This window comes from Falco peregrinus, chromosome 5 (genome assembly GCF_023634155.1).
Source record: "Falco peregrinus isolate bFalPer1 chromosome 5, bFalPer1.pri, whole genome shotgun sequence".
Lineage (NCBI taxonomy): Eukaryota > Metazoa > Chordata > Aves > Falconiformes > Falconidae > Falco > Falco peregrinus.
In genome coordinates, this window is record NC_073725.1 from 110,073,773 (window position 1) to 110,095,904 (window position 22,132).

The window sequence follows — 22,132 nt, forward strand, 5'->3', positions numbered from 1 at the left end:
CACCTTCCCCACTGGCATACTCTCTTCCCCATCACAGGCTTAAGAGCATGAGAAGTTGCCCATCTTTTTCTTTTTCTCAGTTCCTGACTTTACCACTCTCCCCCTACCCCCCACCCTCCCTAGCTCTCAGCCTTGTTTCCGTTTTCAGTAGCAGGGACAGACCCTTTCCTCGACCTGGAAGCATTTGTTGGTGCTATTAAGGTGCTTGCTAGCGACAGCCACCACTATGTGAAGCAGCTTGCACCAAAGGGAAGAAGCAAGCTGCTTCTGTGGCAACAGGGTAGTTACAGTCAGCTCCATCACTGGGAGGTTTTGCTTGTAAAAAACCCTTTTATGGGATCTTCTGCAATGCCTGGGTTGTAGCCAGCCTGTTTAAAGATGGGGTTTTTAAATTGCCTTAACTGAATTTTGCATGAGGGTTTTTGCATTTTGTCTGGTCCTCTTCATTTCTGTTAAAATGGAAGCAACTTTTAATTAGTGTGTTGCTTGAAGGCTTCGAGCTAGTGTTAGAAACAGGTTTAACCTTCTCTGGTATGAAAACATCCCCCCAAAATTTTATTTTTTTTCCTCAGGATTTAAGCATAGATCAGTTTTTATTACTGTTTGTAAACCTCAGGAAATGAATGGAAGTGATTAACAAACAGACATAATTATCATTGTGGCACAGGCAATTTTTACGTACTTATATGGCAAATGAAACTACTTTGTACCATCAGTGAAAGCACTTGCAATTTATGTGGTATTATATTTTTTTCAGATTCCTCAGTTTCCTGTCATTCCTGCAATTACTCCTCTGGCAGGACTTGACAGCCTTCCTCCAAACCTCTCTGATATACCTGCTGCAAACGTGCCCCCCATACCTGCTCCTTCTCAGTATTTTGCTCCAGCCATGATTTTACCCAGCCTCCCCATGAACCCCACTCTGCCTATGGCACCAAACTCCCCTGCCCTCCCCATGCAGGCGGTCAATCTTCCTCATACCACCGTGGCTTCTTTGGTCTTGCCCTGCCAAACAATAGTGCCAAATATGTCAGCTGCTACGATACCGTTGCTTGCTGTGGCTCCGCCGGGAGTGCCAGCATTGCCGCCACATCACGGGGTGCCCCAGCTCCCCCAGCAACAGATGTACCAGACCACCTTCCAGCAGATCATTCAGAGCGAAGTGCCCTCTCCCCATCACACTCAGAGCACGCAAGCAGTATCCCAGCCGCAGCAGCCTCCACCGCCTCAGTCACTTCAGCCAAGCATAATTCATCCTGCAGAACAGACTCTGGCTGCACCTGGGGCTGGCCACCAGGTAATCCACGGGGCGTGGGGCTGTGTCGGTACTGGACCCTAGGGTGGTGACTGCACGCAGGCGTTCACGGGGCTCGCTCTCTTGGAAACATGCGGTGGGGAGGTTTTTTTCTTGTTCTTAAGATGTTTTGTTAACTGCTTGACCTTGGTCCTGGACATTGTTGCTAGAGCTGTGAAGTGTGGTGGAGCCGGTGAGGTCTTAAGCCAGGGACAGGTGAACATGGAGGGTATAGGGAATGATTGTGGGGGCTCTGGAAAGCAAGCAGACGAGCACTTCTTGAATCCCCTCGTCGTTTTCCCATCTCAAACGTGAAAGAAGCGTGAGCTGCTGTTGGCCCGTAGGAGGAGAGCAAGCCGAGTGGGGACAGCAGCTGCACCGATCCCTTGCTCCACTGTGCATGGTGTGGAGCCATTGCACGCTCGTGGCAGAATACGGGCAAGCTGGCAGGAACGGTGGGGTCATTTTGATATAGAACAGCTTTAAAACAGGGAAGGGAAATAGCCAACGACCAGAAAGCTGCATGGAAGAGGACTATCGGACAAGAATGAATTCTAGCTGCAGACCCTTTCCCCTTTAAAAAAATGCAGCATAAATGGAGCTTCTGATATTGGTGCTATTTGCAAGAGAACTGGTTCAAGGCTTGTTGGCAAAGTCTGTAAACACTTCTATCGCCACATCTGCAATATGACAATGTGAAATGCAGCCTGACCCAAGCAGGAGAGAGCACTAGATCTGTTAGGAATAGCATTCTTGAAAAACTCTGTTCTAAGTACATCCCTTTGCCATAACAACATAGCGATTAAAAGCCGTAACACCCCATTTCAACCTGCCATATCATGGCATCTTGAAAGTAGTACGTCATTTTAAAATTTCTATCTTCAGCCCTGTATTTGGTACGGAAATACTGTTTGTAAAAACAGTGGTGACTTGGAGCCCGAGGCAGCTGCTGCGGGGTGCCTGAGCCATGGTGTTTCCAGCAGCTTTACAGGGAGCAGAACGAGGACCATTGGGCGCAGCAGGCGCGGCAGACACCAGAACTGGAGAACTGATACCCCAAACTGTCCTGACACAGTCATTATCTATCAGAAATATGTGGAAGAATTGCATAGTAATATTTATAGGATAAAAAATGGCTATTGCAGACAAAATGGACAAGTGCAGAGGAAAATTAAAAAAAAAACCCAACATTGTTCTGTGCTTTAAAATACTTCTGACAGAGAGGTATTTCTATAAAGAGAGGCTTTCCAGTGCAGCGCTGTTTTAGCAGTTGATGGTTAGCACCTCTGAGTTTAGTTTTGCCCAGGTAAATTATACATTGAAACATTCTGTGAATTATTCTAGTTATATAAGATCTTTTTTAAAAAAAAGAAGACACTGCTATTCTGCAATGCACACCACAGTTGCTCTTCTAACAGCCTCTGCTTAGGCAGTCCTGTAACTGTTACGCCTTGTGAAGTACATCGCATCTTTATTTTTATCCACATTAAAACCTGGAATAATAATTTTGGCTTGTATCCACAGTCTGCAGAGACCATGCAGTTACAAAACTGTGTGGCCTAATTCTCATCCAAGTCTTGACATTTTTTAACGTGTTCTCCAAATAGTCTAAATCTCTGGGTGATGATACTTTAAATAAGTAAAAATTAGGCAGTGTGTTACCTAGTACTAAAAAGCCTTTTTTCTTCCATATTTTCCTTTCTTTCCTTTTTCCTCTTCCCACAAGCTCAGTCCCCTTGGAAAAATACATGCTGTACCTAAAAGGAGAATGTTCTGTTCTTAAATGTACAACTCAAAAGAGCGGTTGTGCAGAATAACAACATGGTCTCTAAGGTAGCTGGCATCTAATCGCATCGGTCCAGTTCCCACAAAGCGCTTATGCACACGAGTTATTTTAACGCACTGAAGAAATCCACTGAGATAAATGAAACTTCCTCTGTGCGTATGGCGCAAGGAAGCATTTGCAGGACTGGGGCCTCGGGGCTTAGCATGTCAAGAGTTAGGTTTGTCTTAAATGTTTAAACTAAGTGGAAAGCAATGTGTTCTGTAAGACACTGGTATATATTCAGTAAAAAAGAGTTAATTGTGTGGTCTGTACCGGCTACTGGTTCTACACGTATAGTAGATTCTTAAAGAATCCTGATTCAGATTATGGGTAGAGGATACTTCTTTCTGCCCAGGCATTGTGGTAGGCTTGTTGGAAGCAGAGCAAACTATTCAGGACAATGAATTAATCATCCCAGATTTTAATTCCTTAGTAAAATACGGCTTTGTTTCTACAAATCAAATAGCGCCCAAGCAACACACACATTGTCACAACTATACAGAAAGAATCCTTAGATTTTTATTTGGTCATTTCAAAGCAAGTTTAAACTCTTCAGTAGTCACCTTTCCAAGTGGAGACCACACAAATAGTCTCACTGCAGAATTACTAATCCTTTCTCTGTGAACTCTGGTGGCTTCAGTGCCTTGTCATGTGAGTCACAAGCCCTCCTAAGCAGAGATTTGTGTTAATAGCTGTCTGTTGTGTTACAGCAGATTACGGGACACACTCAGTATGCTCTGGAGGCTGGAGCCCAGGTGCCCATGCTGCCTGTGCAACCTTCGATAGTCATGTCACCGCCTTTGCAGTTGCAGCCTGAACTGTTGCCTCCCCGCGTCGCTCCAGAAGGTGTTTCGCAGATTCATAGCAGCCTTGCTACAGCTAGTCCGCCCGTCCCCATAGATCACTGTCTGCCTCTTCAGCCCTCTGGTCTGCTGCAGCTTCAGCCTGATCTTTCCCAGCCGTTGGGTCCGCAGCCCCCGGCTCCCTGCTCAGCTGTCCAGGCAGTCGCGGAGACGTCTCAAGAGGTAGAGCTGTTTCCTCTGAAGTAACTCACCAGCCTCACCCTTAACCTTCTTACTTACTCCTTTGTGAAATAATGGGCTTATTTCACAAGGCAGATTATCCCCTCTCTCACCGTATGGAATTGCTTGTCCTAGATGCTAGCAGCTCTGGGTCAGCAAATAATTGGCTATTTTGAGTGAAGCTGGAAGCTGCATGTTGTACCTTGGGAAACGTCTCCTTGAAGTACCGAGGCAGCAGGACTGAGCACCTCTTTGTCTGTAGCTGAGTACCAACACAGAGATAGAAATCACTTTCTTTTAAGTGCTGTGGGTCAGCAAGAAGCTGTTCTCGAGAGTTTCATCCATGTTTTGTCCAGTCTTGTTTTATGTCTCAAGCACTTGTGCAACCAGCCATCACTAGCCTTACACTGCTTCATAATGTGGTTCTTCCCTATGTCAAAGCTCTTCATGCTCCTAGCCTTGTTCCCATTTCATTTAGCATTGTATCCTCCTGTATCGCCTGAATTCTAGTCTAGCCCTGGGATTTTTGTTTCTTCAGGTTTTTGTAGGCATTCCCAATTCTCAGTGGTCATATAAGCAAGATAGATTTTGTTGGTTTCCTTTGTAAAACTGTCAGCTCCTCCTGTCTGCTATTTTGACTTTTCTTTCCACTCCCATAATTGTTTAACCTTCTGTCTTGACAGAACATCACAGCATGGTTTCTCCTCTTCAACTCTGTAACAGATATCCATAAGCAAAACAGAACAAAGATTCTGGCGTTTGAACCTGACTTCAGTAAATAAGTCTAATCTGTTCTCCACTTCTGAATGGAAATGTCTCTCCTGAGGCTCTGTTCTGAGCTACCTTTCCTCCCAAAGTAACAGTTTCCATCTCTTCAGACTAAATCTTTTTTTCTTACCCATGCTTTCATGCACTTGTCGCATGCCTTGACTACACAGTGCAGCCTACGAATTTCATTAGAGGTACAGCTTAGTTCCTCTTCGGAAGATGTTCAGTAAGGATGCTGCTAACAGTAGAACTGGATTCTAGCTCTTCATTTTGCCTGTCTAATTCCTGTCAAATGAATACTCATGCTGTGATGTAGGACGTGCCCTGGTGAATTTCTGTATCCTATAGGTTAGATATAGCAGAAATGGTAGGACCCATCTGTAGTGCTTTTCTTGCAGAATCCTCAAGTAAAGCCTGGCTGTGTCAGGCATGTCCCTTACTCAAGGTATTTCTTTCTCCAACTTCCTCTTCTGTCTGCACAGCTCACATCAGGTTCAACGCTGATGCAAAAGCTACAGCCTTCAATGCAGGGGCCATCCCACTAGGGATTCTGGAAATACGAGTAAACCTCATTGTTATTGTGCAGTATGATATGGGGTGTACGAGTCATCCTATATTACCCGAGAAATCCATGTCCACTGAGGCGCATGCCTGTCCTGTTACTTTATCATATCCCCAGGTATATTTAAGCACCCTTTGCTAAATTCATTATTGTATTTCATATGTATGTTAACTCCCTTCTCTCTTTCAATTTAAGAAATCAGTCCGATATCATAGCATGGTCAAAACTGATCAACGTGCTCCTTATGCTGATTTTATGACATACATTGCTAAGGTTTTCTTGGGTGTAAGAGGAGTTTCGTACCTGCATATATTCAAAACACTGCATTTTGTTGCTACTCTGCCATAACGTGTTTATCTCTTATCTTTTGTTTAAACGTGTGGCAACACTCAGACCCAAACCAATCTGAACTGATCAGGCAGATGAGATTTTGTAAGGTACTTGATCAAGTGCGTTACTAAAATTTAGATACATTATGTCTGTGTTTTCACTGTTCATTAACTTTGCAGTTTCATTGAAACTGCAGTCAAGCTTGGCATGGCATCTGTGTGGCGTTAAAAGCATTGAGTGTGGCTGACTGGTTAACCACTCAGCTTTAACTCCAGTCTACCAGCTGCTTTGGTGTTAAGGTGTAATGATGACAGTCAAGGGGCTTGTCTCTAGCCACGTGTCTATAGAAGGATTTTATAGACATATTCTTGAAATATATATAAATATATATAAAATCATATATATTTATGAATATATTTGGGGTGTGTGTATATACATGTGCAGCTATATACATGCACAGGTGTGTGTGTGTCTGTCTACATGTATGGTAAGTTTGTTGCAGTAAGGTCAGTAGCATCATCATCACAAATTCTGTGAAAACGGGTCTACCCCATGCAAAAGTTTATGCTATTGATGTCTGTCCAAGCACTTAGGGAAAACTTCTCATGTGTAGAGAGCCAGAGGGCACGATGTGAGGGTGGTGGGTTTAAATGATGGATTTTCCTCTTTTATTTGTAAGTTCCCCAGAAACTTTCACAGTAAGCCAAATAAAATGAAAATACATAACATGTTTTAGGAAACTATACAAAGCAATAAAACAAATTAGCTTATACTTTATGTCCGTTCAAAAATAAATTGGGTAGATGCTGGTGTGGATTTGTCCTGCAGTCAAGTTTTTGCCATTGTGGTGAGAACTGCTTTGTGTCTTTCACCACCAGCAGTGAACTAGCAGATTAGTGACTCTGTCTGAAACGTGGTTGTGCACAGATACTGATGCTTTGGACAGAAGTAATGTCAGGAGGGTGAAATGGGACGTTGGTTTGTCTGAGTTCCAAGAACTGGTTAAACAGAATGGTTTAGGTTTATTGGTGTCCCAACAGCAAAACCTTTCTTAAAGGTGTTTTTCATCTGCCAATACTATGTGTTTACTTAAATGACTTTTTCTTACATTTTAGGAGCAGGCAATACAGGACAAACTTCAAACTCTGTCACAGAGCTGTGAAAGGTATCATTATAATCTCTTTGGCATAAGTAATGTTTTCTTTCTGGAGGCTGTTTTTCCTTTCTTTCGTTACGAGGCTCAGCCAAACGCCTGGCCTTTGCCGTGGGTGAGAGCAGAGCGGCAGGAGCCAAGCAGGAGAAGGTGGAAGGGTGCGTGCCTAGGGAGAGAGCCGCAGGCATCCTGCGTGCAGCGTGCTGCCTGTTCCACCTCCTCCAGCTCTTCTAGTTCTCTAGTTTGGGTGCTGCATCCTAGCTTTGTACGTGCAACGGCTTTCATTTCAGCATGTAACTTTTAAGATAACTGCAGTACAGTCCCTGGTGTTGGTGCTGTTGAATCTGTATAGAATCTGTATAAAATCACGCTATCCTAGCATAACTGGGTACATAGTTGATTCTCCCTTTGGAACTAGATGGGGTATACGCCTGTATCACCTTCTGTAATGATCTTTCCCCAGGTGTATTGCAGGGGATGATGTATCAGTGAGAGTTGTGTGTTGAGCCACTCAAAAGTATCGTTGCAAGTGTTATAACACGCGGCCAAAGCCCATTCTGTGGTCTTGCGGTACGCAGGGTCGTGCTCGAGCCTTGCAGTGCTAGCGGCAGAAGTAATGGTAAATAACCCCCAGAGCCAGTTCAGCACTGTAGGAAACAAAAGCCAATTTCAGTTTGCTGTCCCTCACCTGCCCGTTTCTGTACTCAAAAGCAGAAGGGAAAGTAGCAAGGTTTGGAGGAAGCAGTGAGGAAGAGCCCTGCAGAGGAAGGCTCGCTGCTGGACTGCAGAGGGGCTGGATGGGGGCAGCAGCTGCTGCTGGGGGGGCAGGACTCCCCTCCACAGGCATCTCCTGCTCCCAGGCTACAGCTCCCGCTTTGGCATCAGCAGGAAGCCAGATTTTTCAGTGTTTGGGCAAGGCAGATGGGAACCGTGTGTGTTCGTAAGCAGCTGAATGCCTTGCCTATTGCAGGAGCCAGCACCAGCCTGTCTTCACTGATTTTAAAGCTCTGGGGTTAGGATTTTAGTGACCCTTTTCTATTTTCCTGTATACACAAGATGAGTTAAGCTTATGAACTTTGAAGACACCTCTCTTTTACCTGTTTTCATTCTACCCCACGAAAAAAGTTAGCCTGACAGAAGTCAATGCAATACTGCAACCTTAAAGTGGTATCTTCCCCACCCCCCCCACCCCCCAAGAATTTCCAGGTTTTAAATACTGAATGGAAAGTGAAATCTAATTTTTTGTGACTATAGGTTAGTTCTGGCTATAAATAAGTTAGACAAAATGAATTAATTTTGTCTTATCTAGTCTGTTGTAGAAAGGCGCATCACATTTTCAGTCATCTTTTGAATTCTGATTTGTCTGAGTTGTGTTTGGAAAGCTGACTGTTGTGACTGCCGCAGCGCGGAGAGCCTGTGTGGGCACACGACTCGCAGTCGTAGAGGGAGGTCTCTGCTCCAGGGGCATGGGTGACACCGTGCTGGAGCTGGGTGCTGCTTTGTAGGGTGGAGGGTAGTGGCATGTGAGTGGAATGGCTGGCAGGTGCAGCAAAGATGTGATCTAGAGTATCCCCCATGCGCAGAACGTGTTCGCTTTCCTGGTGTAGGAGTTACCCATACAAGGCAGCTGCAGAGGGAGCAGAGATCAGCTGTTCTGTGAAGCTAGTGCAGAACAAGAAGTAAAAGCTTTATGTTTAAGAAAAAGGGTTCCGTAGGTTAGACTTAAATTCTTTTACATCTGTATGGCTAAATGAACACAGAAATAAATTGTCCTGGCAGGTTATGAAATCCCCCGGGAGGTTTGTAAGATCAGTTTACCCAGAGCTCTGTGAGGACTGGTTTAGACAGAACTGATTATACCTTGGGGGTAATAAATCGACCAGATGGCCTTACAGTATTCTTTCCTGACATGTTTTTTATGAACCTCTGAAAGTTTCCTGCATTTTCTGTACGTGTCATATTACAATAAAGTTCTTAGCAGCTACTGTTCTGGCTGCTAATAATAATATACTGTTGCTGGCTGGTCATCTGGGATATTGTGGCATGAAATCTTTCTGATCCTTGAGAACTGCAGAGAGAGGAGAGGCGGTCTCCCACGGGATGCTGTGTCAACTTCTCACTCTTTCCCTTCACCTCTGACCAACATGAACTGACCCTGTTTAGACCTTCTGCTGCGAGTGCAGATGGGCAGGAGCTGAGAAAACTGGACCGTAGAAAAACAGAAACTTGTGCAGTTCAGAGAGGGACTGTGAGGAACCCTGAAGCGAAGGGGTCAGGGGTCTGTAGTGGTGCAGTAGGAATGATGGGACTTCCCTTGTAGTATTGGCAGAAATGTTACTAGATCATTTCTGAGCAGGTGTGGTAGCCAGAGGACATGCCTGACTTGGAGTAGTTCCCTTACTGAGCATCTTTGAGTATCTGGCTCAATTTGGGTCAAAACAGTGCAGACATGCAGGTGGGTTTTTTTGCAGTGTGTTGTTGTGTATCTTACCTATGCATAACTACATTGTGTGTGACGGCGGTTTTATTTTGGGGTTTTTCTTCCTTTCTCTTACAAAGCTACATGAGTCCAGATGTTACTTCAGGCAAAGAGATGAGTGACAGCTTTGAAGGAGCAATAGGAAGTGGAAAACAAGAAGGAAAGTCTTCAAAGAAACATAAGAAATCTACACGCACTCGCTCGCGCCAGGAGAAGTCCAGCAGACCCAAACTGACCATTTTAAATGCAAGTACAGCCTCTCTGAGGGTAACTTCAGGATTCCTCTGGCTTTGCCAGAAATAATGGTTGTTAATCTTTGCCCCCAGGTTTGTAACACAGGGGATAAGATGGTAGAGTGCCAGCTTGAAACACACAATCACAAAATGGTGACTTTTAAGTTTGATTTGGATGGTGATGCGCCAGAGGAGATTGCTACTTACATGGTAAGGCTCGGTGGGGCGGCTGCCCGCAGTCCCTTAATGCACCAGGCTGCTTCGGCCGACTGATTTTCATATGTGCTTGTTAACTGAGCTTTCTGGTAGCTTTGGAACAGGGCATTAGTCTAAATGTTACTGTTTTCCTCTTTGTTTTGATGCGGCCTTATAGGTAGAGAATGAATTCATCCTGCAGAGTGAAAAAGAGACATTTATCGAACAAATGAAAGATATTATTGATAAAGCAGAAGATATGCTCAGTGAGGATACAGAAGGAGAACGAAGTTCTGATCAGGGAACGAGTCCTCAACAAGATACTGATAGATTGGAAATGAATGAGGTAAGAAATATTAAGTAAAGATTTCTAGTTTGATTCCTTTTTCTTAACAGCCAGTTACTGTTAGTTTTACATCCTCTGTTCAAAAAAAATTAAATGTTTCTTAGCTAGAAAAATAACACTTTTACTCCATTAAGGCTTACAAGTGCTCCTTGGAATGATACGCCTTTTGCATTGAGATGAGACAGTTAGTTCTCCTATTATTTTGATTTATTTTTTTTTAACAGGAGAAGCGGCAGTCTCAAATGAAGACACCTGTGTATCAGCAAAATGGTAAATGTGCCTTTGAATACAAACTTAATCTCATGCTTTAAGGCAGTCATGAGTTTATGCAAAGGTTTGCTACATTCAGGAAAAATCCACTGGTTACTGGTGGTTGGAAATTTACGTATACGGGTATGACAGTGGTCCCTGCTGTTAGCCGCCTGGAAGATTGCAGGACTAACCTGGATGACTCTAACATCTGGGGATGTTTAGGGAGGCTCTGAATTAGACAAGCTGATAATCAGCAATGGAAAAGTCACAAAGGTGTGGGCAAGCGTACTCTTTTCGCAACAGTAAATATATTTGCAATAGGAATCTAAAATATTACGTTTGCGTTGGTAATTTAATTGACATTTCTAATCCGTAGGTTTTCAGCTTCATTGGTATTACAGGGGGACTCGGGATTCCCAACCCAGCCGTATGTGACGGGTTTTACAGGCAAAGGGAATGGGAAGGGAATTGGCCCTTGATTCACTCTGCAAGTGCATGCTGGTGGGAACACTGAAACCTCTACTGAAGGTTTTCATCGTTTCCAAAATTCCTGTTACTGCGCGTGGCACTGTGCATTTGCTCCGTGCTGATGGGGGAAGGAGGATAATTTAGAACTACTTTGGCTGGTGCAGAAACAGGGACTACTCTAAACTAGACTTTCTGCTCAAAAGATCTGGGGTTTTTGCCTGTAAAGGTCATATAGTTTTCTCAGCATGCCTTTATTTAACATAACATTTATATGAGGTGTGTATAGTTTTGGTTTATCATTTACATATTGCTAAGCTTTGAGATGAGATGGAAGGAAATACTAGCTAGAAAACTGCCAACAAGGAAGAGTTAAGCTGGATAAACTTTACAAAGCTAACAAATTTGTCATTGTGAGAAAACTGTCTGTAGTACAGTTAATAAAATTTTTATGGATGTAACTACCCTCTAAAAGTATGAACACTTGAAAATAAGTTTTCTAATAACTTAAAATGTGTGGCAGAATCGGGAGGCATCACTGTTTCCCTTCCAGAAGGGAGGAGAATCAAATTGGGAGCCGTTGATTTAACCTTGGCCAGTACTGTAGAAGTTCTGATTTTTCTTTCTGAACACAGAATTAAGACTAGGTTTTGACAGATGATCCAAATGAATGAAAACTACTGTGTTCGCTTCTTGTTTTCTTTTCGCCTCTAGTTTTGCATACTGGAAAAAGGTGGTTTATTATATGTCCTGTTGTGGAAAACCCTACTACTGATGCACCAGAATTTCCTCCACCGGTACCTCAGAGTACACAGCAGTCTGAAGGGCCAGGTATTTACAAACTTCATGGAAAATGTCTTCTTCTCTGAAGCTGCTGCATCACCTCTCTTCTATTCACACCTGACTTAGCTGTGATTGTTTCACTTCATTTGGTTGGAGGAAGAAAACGATTAATTTTGTGAAGTCATGCATATTAAGTGTGTTCCTGGTGTTGAACCAAATTAGGAATGTTTGTTTGCGATTCAGGGAAGTCTCAGTATTTTAACCCTGCCTTATGCTATAAGGTAGCTGAAGTTGCAGTCACTGCTGTCTTAATAAGCGGTGAAAATATTTCAGTGAAATATTCTTGCATAATCTGCAATTTTAGGTTCTGATTTGACTTGTATTTTCTGGTGGGAATCACTAATGGGTTGTGGCTAGGTGTGGCTGTCGCTGCAGTTAGCTGGCAGGTTTTGCAGTGACTTCCATCCTGTGCAGGTCATTAAGAGGTTGAGCTGATGTTTGTATTCTTTCTAGACCTGGAGCAGTCAGATGATCAGCAAGTGGTGACAGATCCGCCTGGTGTCCTAGCTGGTCAGCAGCTTCCCCTGCAAGCAGGTGTATGTGACAGCCCCATCGGAGCCTCTCCGTCTTTGGCACAAGCTCCTGCTGCAGCATCTTCCACCGGCTTACCGAGCCAGGTGGAGTTTCCAGCTCCGGCACTGCCGGGGCCTGTTCCAACTATCCTGGAGCAGGTGGCTGCTAATGGCGCTCAGCTGGAGTATTCCCCGCTGAAGGCAGCAGTGCCGGCCCCGTCGGGCGCTCCTGCCCCCCGTGCCGCCTTGCTGGAGGAGCCCCCTGATGCCCCCGCTGCTCCTCAGCACCTGCAGCTGCAGGCCGACGAGGGCACGTGTGTCCCTGATGTGGAGATAGCATGTTGCAGCGTTGGGCCGCCCAAGTCGGCCCCAGCCGCTCCGGCGAAGGCGGCAGAGCTCTGCCCGCTGCCCACACTCCCAGACACCGTCGTTCTGGAACGGCAGCCTGCGGCGCAGGTCCCTCACCTGCCTGAGGCCGGCCAGCCCGGCATGGTGCAGCACTCCTTCGTGAGCCAGGCGTTCCCCGCAGCTGCGGCGTCCGACGCTCTGGGTCTGTCGGGGTCTCAGCTCCAGAGCCCGACGCAGGTGCCAGTGGCCACGTCCCAGCAGCACGCCATGCTGCCCCAGGCACAGCCCGCGGCCAGCGCCGCTGTGGGCATCGGCCTGCTGCAGCAGCAGCAGCCCAGCACCGCCGAGTCCGACGGAGAGGGACCACCCAGGGTGGACTTCGTTGACAACACAATAAAGAGCCTTGATGAGAAATTGCGCAATTTACTTTACCAGGAATATGTTCCTACTTCTTCTGCTTCAGCAGGGACTCCAGACACCTCTGTCCCATTAGAGCAGGGCGACAGTGAATTTAACTTGCCACCTTTTAATGAAGATCAAGTTCCCATCCTAGCGTTGGATTTGAGAGAACCGGGCCGTAATGTTGCAGATACCGGCCAGGAGGTGAAAGCTGCTGCTGAGGCCCAGTCGGTGCCGCTCGCAACATCTGAGATCTCGCCTTACCCAACACGGGTTAGTGCAGCCACGGCTCTGCCCTTCGTACCCCCAAACCCAGCTGCTAGGGACAGCACTACAGCGGAGCTCAGAACCACGAGCCTGTGGTAGGACACGTGTAGATATCTTGCTTCTGCAAAGATTTTGTGGGTGGATTACCTTTTGTCTGTTGGCTGCTTTCCAGCTTGAAAGTTGTCTTTAAATTTTTACTGTTGGATGCATTCTGACTCATTTTACATAAATGCTTGGTAGTGAAAGCCAGACTTTTCCTTTGGGTTTAGAAGTGGTGTAGTATCTTAGTTCATTCTCCTCCTCTTGTGTCCCATTTCTAAAGCAGGCAGAAATGTGATCTTTTTTTTTTTTTTGTAGCTTAAGAATGTAAAAGACAAGAGGGATACAGTCATGCAAGTTCTGATGAAGGCGATTATGCTCCGATAGGAATTCTTTTATAGAAATTAATGGTAGTGCTTATAATGCCTGCCTTCCAAGCCAGTCTGAATAAAAGAAACACTTCAGGAACCTTTGCTTTGTTCAAGTGCTGCAGCTAAAGACGACACTCTGTAGGTAGAAGCTGGCTCTGCTTTCAGTAATGATTTCTCTTGTCTTCCCCTGAACTTGGCAGAGCAAGACTTCACTGGAAAGCATCTCAGGAAAGCTGAAGCCAGGTGGTCTGGGTCATTATTTACTCCGTGTCTCAATTGTGCACCTGTGTTGCGTTCTTTCAGATAAAATCTTGAGTTCATGAAATGCAACAGATTTGCAGCACTTCCTGCTAGGAAGATCAGTGTATATCTTACTTGAAAAGTAGCATTTCTGGAGATAATTTCATCACCACTAGCAAGGATAAGGCTGTTCCACGTAGTGTCAGCGAGATGAACTGTATCAACTGCTTGAAAGATGCTGTATGTTACAGGAAAGGCAGCTGCACTTGAGTAACTCTATAGAGCATATTGTTTATAATGATGAATGACTTTCTATAGTGGATAAAAGTGTCTCTACAACAGGTTATGTCTCTCCAGTAATTTTAATTTGTCCTATTAAAATCTGTGGCAATAACAAAAGAAGAGATGTAGGGTTTCTGGAGACAGACATACAGATGAAGAATGTATGGTCTGGCTGGAAAAGCAAACCAGGACAAAACCCCAAACTGATACATGCAATTCAGTGCCTAGATTTTAGTAACTTAGGCTGCAGTTGTCTCTGTGACGTTGCCACTGCTTTTTTTCTTCCATGGGAGGGGGGGGAGGAAAAATGGAGTAGTTGAAGGAAAAGCTAGAAGGCCACATTATGAAAGTTTAGTATTTCACAATAGTGTGAGGGCAGAGAGGGAGGGACAGGAGAATGCACTGCCTTTCTGCTTTGTGTGTGAGACTAAAATTCTTTTTCTTTCTTCTTTTTACCAAAAGATTGAGAAGTCAGAGGTCGCCAGCATCAGCGCTCATTCCTCAGAAGCAAGAGGTGGGTCGGCAAGCAGAAAAGGTAATGCTGCTTTCAGTGCTGAATGGCAGCAGTACATCCGTACTAGTGCATGGTCTGTTCTCTGGTGTCCCCTTGATGCTCACCCTTCTGCAGAGCACGGCCCTGCGCATGGCATTTCTGGTCCTCTTTGTAACAGAACTAATATTAAACATCTCGCTTCTATCAAGCTTCCTAGAAAGAAACTGCCTCACAGGTGGATTTATTTTAAACCATAAACACGTGTTGGTGGTGCGGGTATAAGGTATTCACGCAGAAGGCTATGTTCCCAGTAATAGATTTCCCAGTAATGGTAATATGTTCCCAGTAATAAAAGTCCAAACAGAAAGGCCCTTGGATTTCCTGGGTTTCTTAAAAACATGTTGACAAAAATAACATGATTGAGGATAGCCACTCTGGGAGAAGGCTGTAAGATTTTTCAAGGAAATCCTGTGGAAAACTAGTAAAGAGGGACTTTCTTTAGGTACTTGTAGATACAATGGCACTTTGTGTAAAACATAGTAGGAGCCACAGTAAGAAACTGGGATTTATCACCCTACATTTACCTGTCCTGCAACTTGTGGGATGTTTTAAGGGCTGAGGAACCCAAAACCCGCACCTGCTGTCATGGGTGGGGTTGGGGAGGGCTTAAAATACATGGGGTTTTAGATTGTTATGGCAAAGCTGGCTCCCAGGTTTGTGTGACAACGTAGGTAATTCTTGTCCTGGTGGATGTCGATTGTGTGCTGCTTTGAGGTCAGTGCGAGAGGGGAAAGCTTTGGGCAGCCTGCATTGCCTGTCTTGCTATGGACAAAGAAGAAAGTGTTCAAGTGGAACGTAGCGCCGCGTAATAAAATAAATGTATCTTAGATACCATCAAGCAGTGATGTATTTCACCATTTTGGAGCTATGAAGTGACAGATTTTTGCCTTATGTTCACTCTGTGCGGTGTGCCATAAGAAAGCGGCTCCCTGAGACGCCTGCATTTGTTGGTTTAACTTCAAAACCAGCATCCAGGTTGTGAAATACTCGTCTTGATTCCTGTCACTAACGCTTTGCTTCTTGCTTCTGTGGTCTGAGAGGCCACCATTTGAGCTTATAATTTCCACTTTCAGCAATGTGCATTAACTTCATTTCACGTGCTTTTGTTCTGTTAAATGAAAGGTGTGAAATACCAGCCCGTCCGTGGCCAGCTGCAGCGCTTTGTACGCACGAACAGCTGAGTGCAATTACTTTTTGGAGACATCGAGAACACCTTAGTGATGCAGGTCCAATGTACTGTGCAGGTTTCATTCTTCTTCTGGTTTTCTCCTTTAAAAATTCTCAACTGACTAATGAAATTCCACACTCTATTATTTGAATTCCCCAAATCAATAGATTGAAGAGAGTGCCTACCTGCAGGTATTTTATATTGTCCCCCTGCATTATAGATCCTGTATTTCAAAAATCGGGTATTTAGATTATTCTCCAGTGCTACACTGTATCATTCTTCAGTTTATCACAATAAACTGGTTTTTATTATACTAAAGCATTCCACACATGAAAAAAAATATATGTATATAATTTTTTTTTCCAACTTGTAAAACAGGTTCATCTGCAAGCATCGCTTCAGCTCCTGCTGCTACAGCAAAAAGCCTCCTTCAGGTAACCAGAAACTAGGAGCAGTTTTATGCTTGATTGTTACAGTTGCTTTCAGAATTAATCCCTATTATTTTCTCCAGGTTGCACCTACATCATCAAGCATAACTAAACAGATGGAAACTTCTAAAACGAGCGAGAAGGCAAAGACTATGGCTTCGTCTGCATACACAGATAACGTAACACAGATATCTACAGCAGATGGGGTGATAAATAACCTTCAAAGGGATGACTCTCTAGACTCTGGTTCCTATGGAAAACAGGCTGAAACTCATGATAGCGGTACACCAGCCAAAACTATTGGCAGGTTTTCAGTAATCAGCACACAAGATGAATTAACTTTAACAGCGCCACACTGCTTACGGTTCTCGGCACCCCCAGATGTCTATTTGGATGAGCTACCTTCCAGCCCTGATCTGAAGACAGCTGTCCGACGGGTGCAGACGGCCTCTTCTGTCGATGTCCTCTGTGACCAGGGTTCGAGTGATTCTGCTGATGAGCCTTTCCATTGCCAGTCGGTGGCTGCTGCTCAACTGTCCCCCCCAAGCAGTAGTGCAGCCACTGACTTAATTAAAAAAGCAGCTGCTTTTCTGCAAAGATCTGGCAAAGCTAGCTCACCAAGCCTCGATTCACCTAATGGGCAAGGAACAAAAATTCCTACCATCAACATAACATCTTTCCACTCTCAGTCGTCATACATGAGCAGCGACAACGACTCGGAATTTGAAGATGCAGATATGAAGAAAGAACTGCAGAACCTGAGAGAAAAGTATGTCGAGTTGCAAGCAATGCTAAGGGAGCTTGTGTTCAGATACCTAGGCAGCATCTCTGCATATGATGAGTAAATGTGTGGTTTTCATAGCTGTAATGAGTAAACTGGATCTGGGGAAGTTAGGCAGCACTAGGATGCTTCCCAAATGTCTGCGTTCTTTTATGTATCGCCTTGTTGTGTCCGTTTAGAAGAATAATCCAGTAATTTTTTAAACCCCGAAACATTTCTGCTGCAGTATCTGGTCTCCTTGCTGAAGAGCTATGTTGACGTGGTAGCAAACGGTAGCACTTGCAATGTATGGGATAGTAGGTTCCTATGTGGGCGCTGTTGAAGGCGGCGTAAAAATAATCTGGTTGCCTGCATAGACAGCTGCTGTAGTGTTCTCTTCATGTCCTTCCCTACAAGGGTGATGTAGACTTACTAGGTCTACAGACCCCTCACTATTTCCAGACCTGCTTTTACAGCATCTGTTAGGCAGGTAAGACCATCGCTTCGCCTCCCGTTGGATCTCTCATCAGGTCCGGCAGGAGGCTGCGTGAACCTGGCAGGAGTTGGTTGTGCTGCCAGCCCTGAGAGCTAGCTAGCTTTAAATGTGAACATTTTCTTTCTTTCCTGGCACGTGATGGGTAAAAACTAGCATTAGATGTTAGTTTAACTGAAATGATAATCTTTACCTGAAGGTATAACGTTTTTACTGAATACAGATGATGCATCTTTTTAAAACAGAACTGCAGTAACACAAAACCTTTGAACTGACTTTATGGCACCATGAAATCTGCATTATAAATAAGGTAATGATTCGTAGGCTAATGGCATTTTAATGGGAAGCACTTTTGGTTTTCTTCACGTTGAACTCCTTCAAAACTGATGTACGTACCTTGAGAGTTAACTTCTTAAGAGTTAACTACTTTTAAGCTACTGGTATAAAGAGAAAAATTCTGGAAGTGTTTGGAGTTCCTGTCAGATCTCATGTCAAAATCGGTTCTTTTCACTGAGGATGCTGAAAAGCTTTTTAGCTGCTTGGGATTCTGTCTTACAAACGAGTATTTGAGAAGTCAGTCACCACAGGTAGATTGTTATAACTTCACATACTTTTGGATGAGCAGTTGATACAAAAGACCGTTCTGTTTCTTTCTTTAGAACTAACTATGCTGTCAAGATGCGGTGCTTTATCAAATGCATTACTAGCAGAGTTCTTTATTTTTTACGTTTAGGCATATGAAAGAAATTGCTGAACTTCAGACTCAGCAGAAGAACGAGATAGAGGCACTGTATATTCGGTTAGGGAAACCCCTCCCGCCCAACCTGGGGTTCCTTCACTCGGCCCCGCCAAGCGGCCGTCGCCGAAGAACCAGCAAAAATAAATTGAAAGGAGGAAAACTGTTAAACCCCCTGGTCCAGCAGCTCAGGAGCGGAACATCAAGCACAAGTAGGTACACTACATTGCTTTCCGTACTCCTGCTGTTTGTCGGTTGTGGTTCTGCTGTGTAACTGCGTGGGCTGCAGGAAAGGCGCTGAGTTGTTGCCGGTTTTAGTACCATGACTCCAGCTGGTGTAGCGCAAACCGTTGTTGAGGTGGGCGGCCGCTGGGCCAGGCTGGTTACCTTTGTGCCCAGTGCTGAACCATACGTACCTTCTCTGCATCGGTCCCAATGTTTGGCAGAGAAACAGCATTCCACTTTAATTTGGAACGCAGCCTGGTTACATTTTCTCATCCTTTCTCCAAAAGCAATTTACTGATGTCTGTATTCACTTCTTAGGTGCTGTTATCCTGTGCTGGTTATGTGCTGCATCTTGTTTATTTTTTTCCTACGAGATGCCATATAAATAAGATTGGATTGTGTTTGCTCCCCAAAAGGCTGGGAGGTAAAATTCCATTATAAAACTGTGATGGGTGCTTTGACCATCTGAAGTAGTTGAAGATTTTTCAACCAGTAGTACAGTCTTGAGTCATCATCCCTTTGGAAAGTATAAAGATATAATTTAACTGGAAAATGTTGATATACTCCAGTACTTATTTCTTCAGCAAAATGTAAAATAGAACATGAATAATTTTTCTTCAACTTAGTTCACGTTCTTATTTAGAGGAGCAGCAGCACCTCCAGCATTAACCCTGTATTTCAAACCTGGTAGCTCTTCTTTGCAAGGTCGCTGCATCACAGGTCCACTTCGAATTTCATTGCATCAATCTTAATAGAGTGTTTTGGCGGTTTACTTTTAATTAAGGATTTCAGCGGAGGCAAGAAAAGCAAAGATACTCAGAGGCAAGATGTTCTGTGGTCCAGCTTGAATCCTGGTATTCTTGCCTGCAGGAACTGAAGCAACGTTCAGTGCTTTATACCTCTTTAGCTGCTGCCTGGCTGACATGCATAGAGGTTTTACTTCCTTTCCTTGTGCTGAGATACTCTGTCTGCTGTCCTTGGTCCTTTCATTTTTCTGGTTTGTTCTTGGCTTCTCTCTAGCCATTTCCCCCCTCTGTCTATTCACAAAACCCACATCTGTCTCCACTCATGGATCTTGGCTCATATTAGTGTACTGTGCTAGTCCAAAGAATTTAAGCTTATTTTAAGCATCAGATATCCCAGTTCTTCTTTTGGGGGTGGGGGTGGTTCTCCTCATCACCTTCAGTTAGAGAACAGAAATCTGCTCAGCCAGACCGCTGCTTCGGTGCATGCCTTCCTTCACGCATTTCTTCTGTGTTGTTCTCCAATTTTTTTGAGGCACTGTGTAAAGTTTACGTTACCTTTTGAGAATCTATCCGTGCCCAAGTTCTCGTCCTTGACTCTGTGTATATTCCTCATTTTTGGCCTTCCTAGGCCCTTCCTCAGGGATCAAGGGGAGGCGGTTTCTAATATGGTTCCTGATCTAACTGTCATTTCCACTGTTAGATGGTTTTACCGATAAATCCATGCAACAAGGGTGATTACAAAGTATTCTGGTGGTAAAGCCTCCTTATGTGAGATGTTCGAGTAGACAGACATATCAATACAGAGAGTTATATATACACATGGATCTATCCATATATAGACAGCTATAAATAAAAAGTCCCTCATGTCTTTGCAGCAACTTTTTATTTCTCTCCATTTGCTTGCTTTCCCCCCTCATGTCTGAGAGCAAACCTACGTGTTCTGCTCCATCGTTCTGTGCATTCATCCTCCCACTTCGATGCTTCTGCAGCTCTCACTTAGTTTCAGCAGTGCTCCTGGTGAGGTCCTCACTGCAACCTTTCTGAAAAATGCAGAAAACAGACTGTAAAAATGAAACTTACTCCTCAAGCTTCTTGGAGAAACTGGATCGGTGATAGCATGTGTAGATTATATGCTGGTGCAGGCTATCCATAGGGTCTGTGCTTAATACACTACCTCAGGATTTTAAACCACTGTTCCTCCTGGGCCAGGGAACGATTATTTTTAGGTACGGTTTTTTATTCGGTGGTTTCCTAGCATTTGCCATTGCATGTGTTTTGTTTGTTTGCTCTTTCAGGTAATCTTTCAGACTCTAAAGACTCACCCCACAAAGAAACAGCTAAAGCTCAGCCTGGATCTCCCGAAGCAGCAGCAGCAGCCACCACTTCCCCTGCCCCAGCCACCTTTGGGAAGGCTGTTCAGACACAGCAGCCGTGCTCTGTCAAAGCCTCTTTGTCTTCTGACATCTGCTCCGGCTTGGGCCCCGAAGGAGGTGACGTGAACGCAAGCTCTGGCCAAGGTGATTTTTTTCATACCGGCTGTTCAGCATGTCTTCCAGCACATGCTAAAATTAGTTTGCTTCCCTTGTGCTTGAACTTTTTAGGAGTGGATTTCACTTCTAGTGATGTAGGAACGTGAACCTCTGACAATCCAAATTATGGGCTTGTCTTTAAAAAGATCGTTGCAGTATTGTCAGAAGAACAAAAGTAAAGTATCTTACCAAGTGTCGAGTCAACACTCGAGAAGGCACACTAAGTTTTAGGAAGAAACTACCTTTTATTTTTGCCAGCGGTGGCTTTATACTGACACCTTTTCTGGAGTCTGCCTTACAGATTTCTGAGAAAAAGACAAGGAAAACAAAAAAGATCTAGCAGGATAGGAGATTGTTTCCTTTGGTTCATTTTGGGCTTCTTTTAGCCCCTTGATACCGATGGACCCAGAGTTCCTCATTATAAACTACCAAACGATCCTTGGGTGTGAGGGCGGTGGGGGGTGGGGAGAAAAAATGAAAACCAAACCCAGAGAACCAAGTTATGTTTCCTTTATCGGACGGGTTAACTCTGTGCATGATTTTGGAGTCCCAGCGAAAGGACTGTAGATTGGCTTTGTTCCTCAGTCCCGACCTCTGATACTTCTGTGTCTTGCACACCTCGTAGGCTTTTGACTGATCTTGTTGCCATGCATATTGGAAGTTATAATGATGATTAAAATACCTTCCTCTCATTGCACATCCTGCCAAACTAATCTGCAAAATACCTATCTGTTCTCTTCTGCTGTTATTGCATCCTTTGTGTATGGTCAATTAACTTACTCCTCTTTGGCAAAGTTTAAAATGGAGATGTGGATGTTTAACTAACAAAGCTGATTTGACTGATGGTATAGGACATCTGATCACAGCTACTTGTACTTTATAAGTGTCTTTGTTTTCTTCCCTTTATATTCATTTGCAGGCTGGACGGTTTTCCACCAAACGTCTGAGAGAGTGACCTATAAATCTAGTAGCAAACCTCGTACCAGATTCCTCAGTGGACCTGTGTCTTTGTCCATCTGTTTGTATTTGTTCTTTTGTATTTTATCACAGTCCATCTTTCTTTTACCCACTTTTTCCAATTCCATGTTTTATCTCTAATATGTTTGGCAGGATGCCCCTTTTTCTGAACCATCTTTTCTTTCTTTTTATCTTTCTTTTTTAAGTAATCATCATGAACACACCTTATTTATATTAATTTTTCATATGAAAGCTTTTTTTGCACTGCTTTTGGCTCGTGCCTGGGCACCAAAAGCATGTGTGGAAGATCTC

At 44.2% G+C, this 22,132-nt stretch overlaps 1 protein-coding gene across 1 annotated transcript in view; it reads left to right on the top strand.

Annotated features, from left to right (window-relative positions):
• The window catches only part of WNK2 (WNK lysine deficient protein kinase 2), a 112,478-nt gene that overhangs the window by 67,269 nt on the left and 23,077 nt on the right, over window positions 1–22,132 (top strand). Inside the window, 15 exon segments of the mRNA XM_055806359.1 lie at window positions 758–1,297; window positions 3,830–4,144; window positions 6,917–6,966; window positions 9,514–9,679; window positions 9,760–9,876; window positions 10,040–10,207; window positions 10,432–10,477; window positions 11,639–11,755; window positions 12,221–13,299; window positions 14,688–14,760; window positions 16,325–16,380; window positions 16,458–17,143; window positions 18,361–18,575; window positions 20,630–20,851; window positions 21,783–21,881. Of these exon segments, the coding sequence (XP_055662334.1) occupies window positions 758–1,297; window positions 3,830–4,144; window positions 6,917–6,966; window positions 9,514–9,679; window positions 9,760–9,876; window positions 10,040–10,207; window positions 10,432–10,477; window positions 11,639–11,755; window positions 12,221–13,299; window positions 14,688–14,760; window positions 16,325–16,380; window positions 16,458–17,143; window positions 18,361–18,575; window positions 20,630–20,851; window positions 21,783–21,881 (3,949 nt within the window).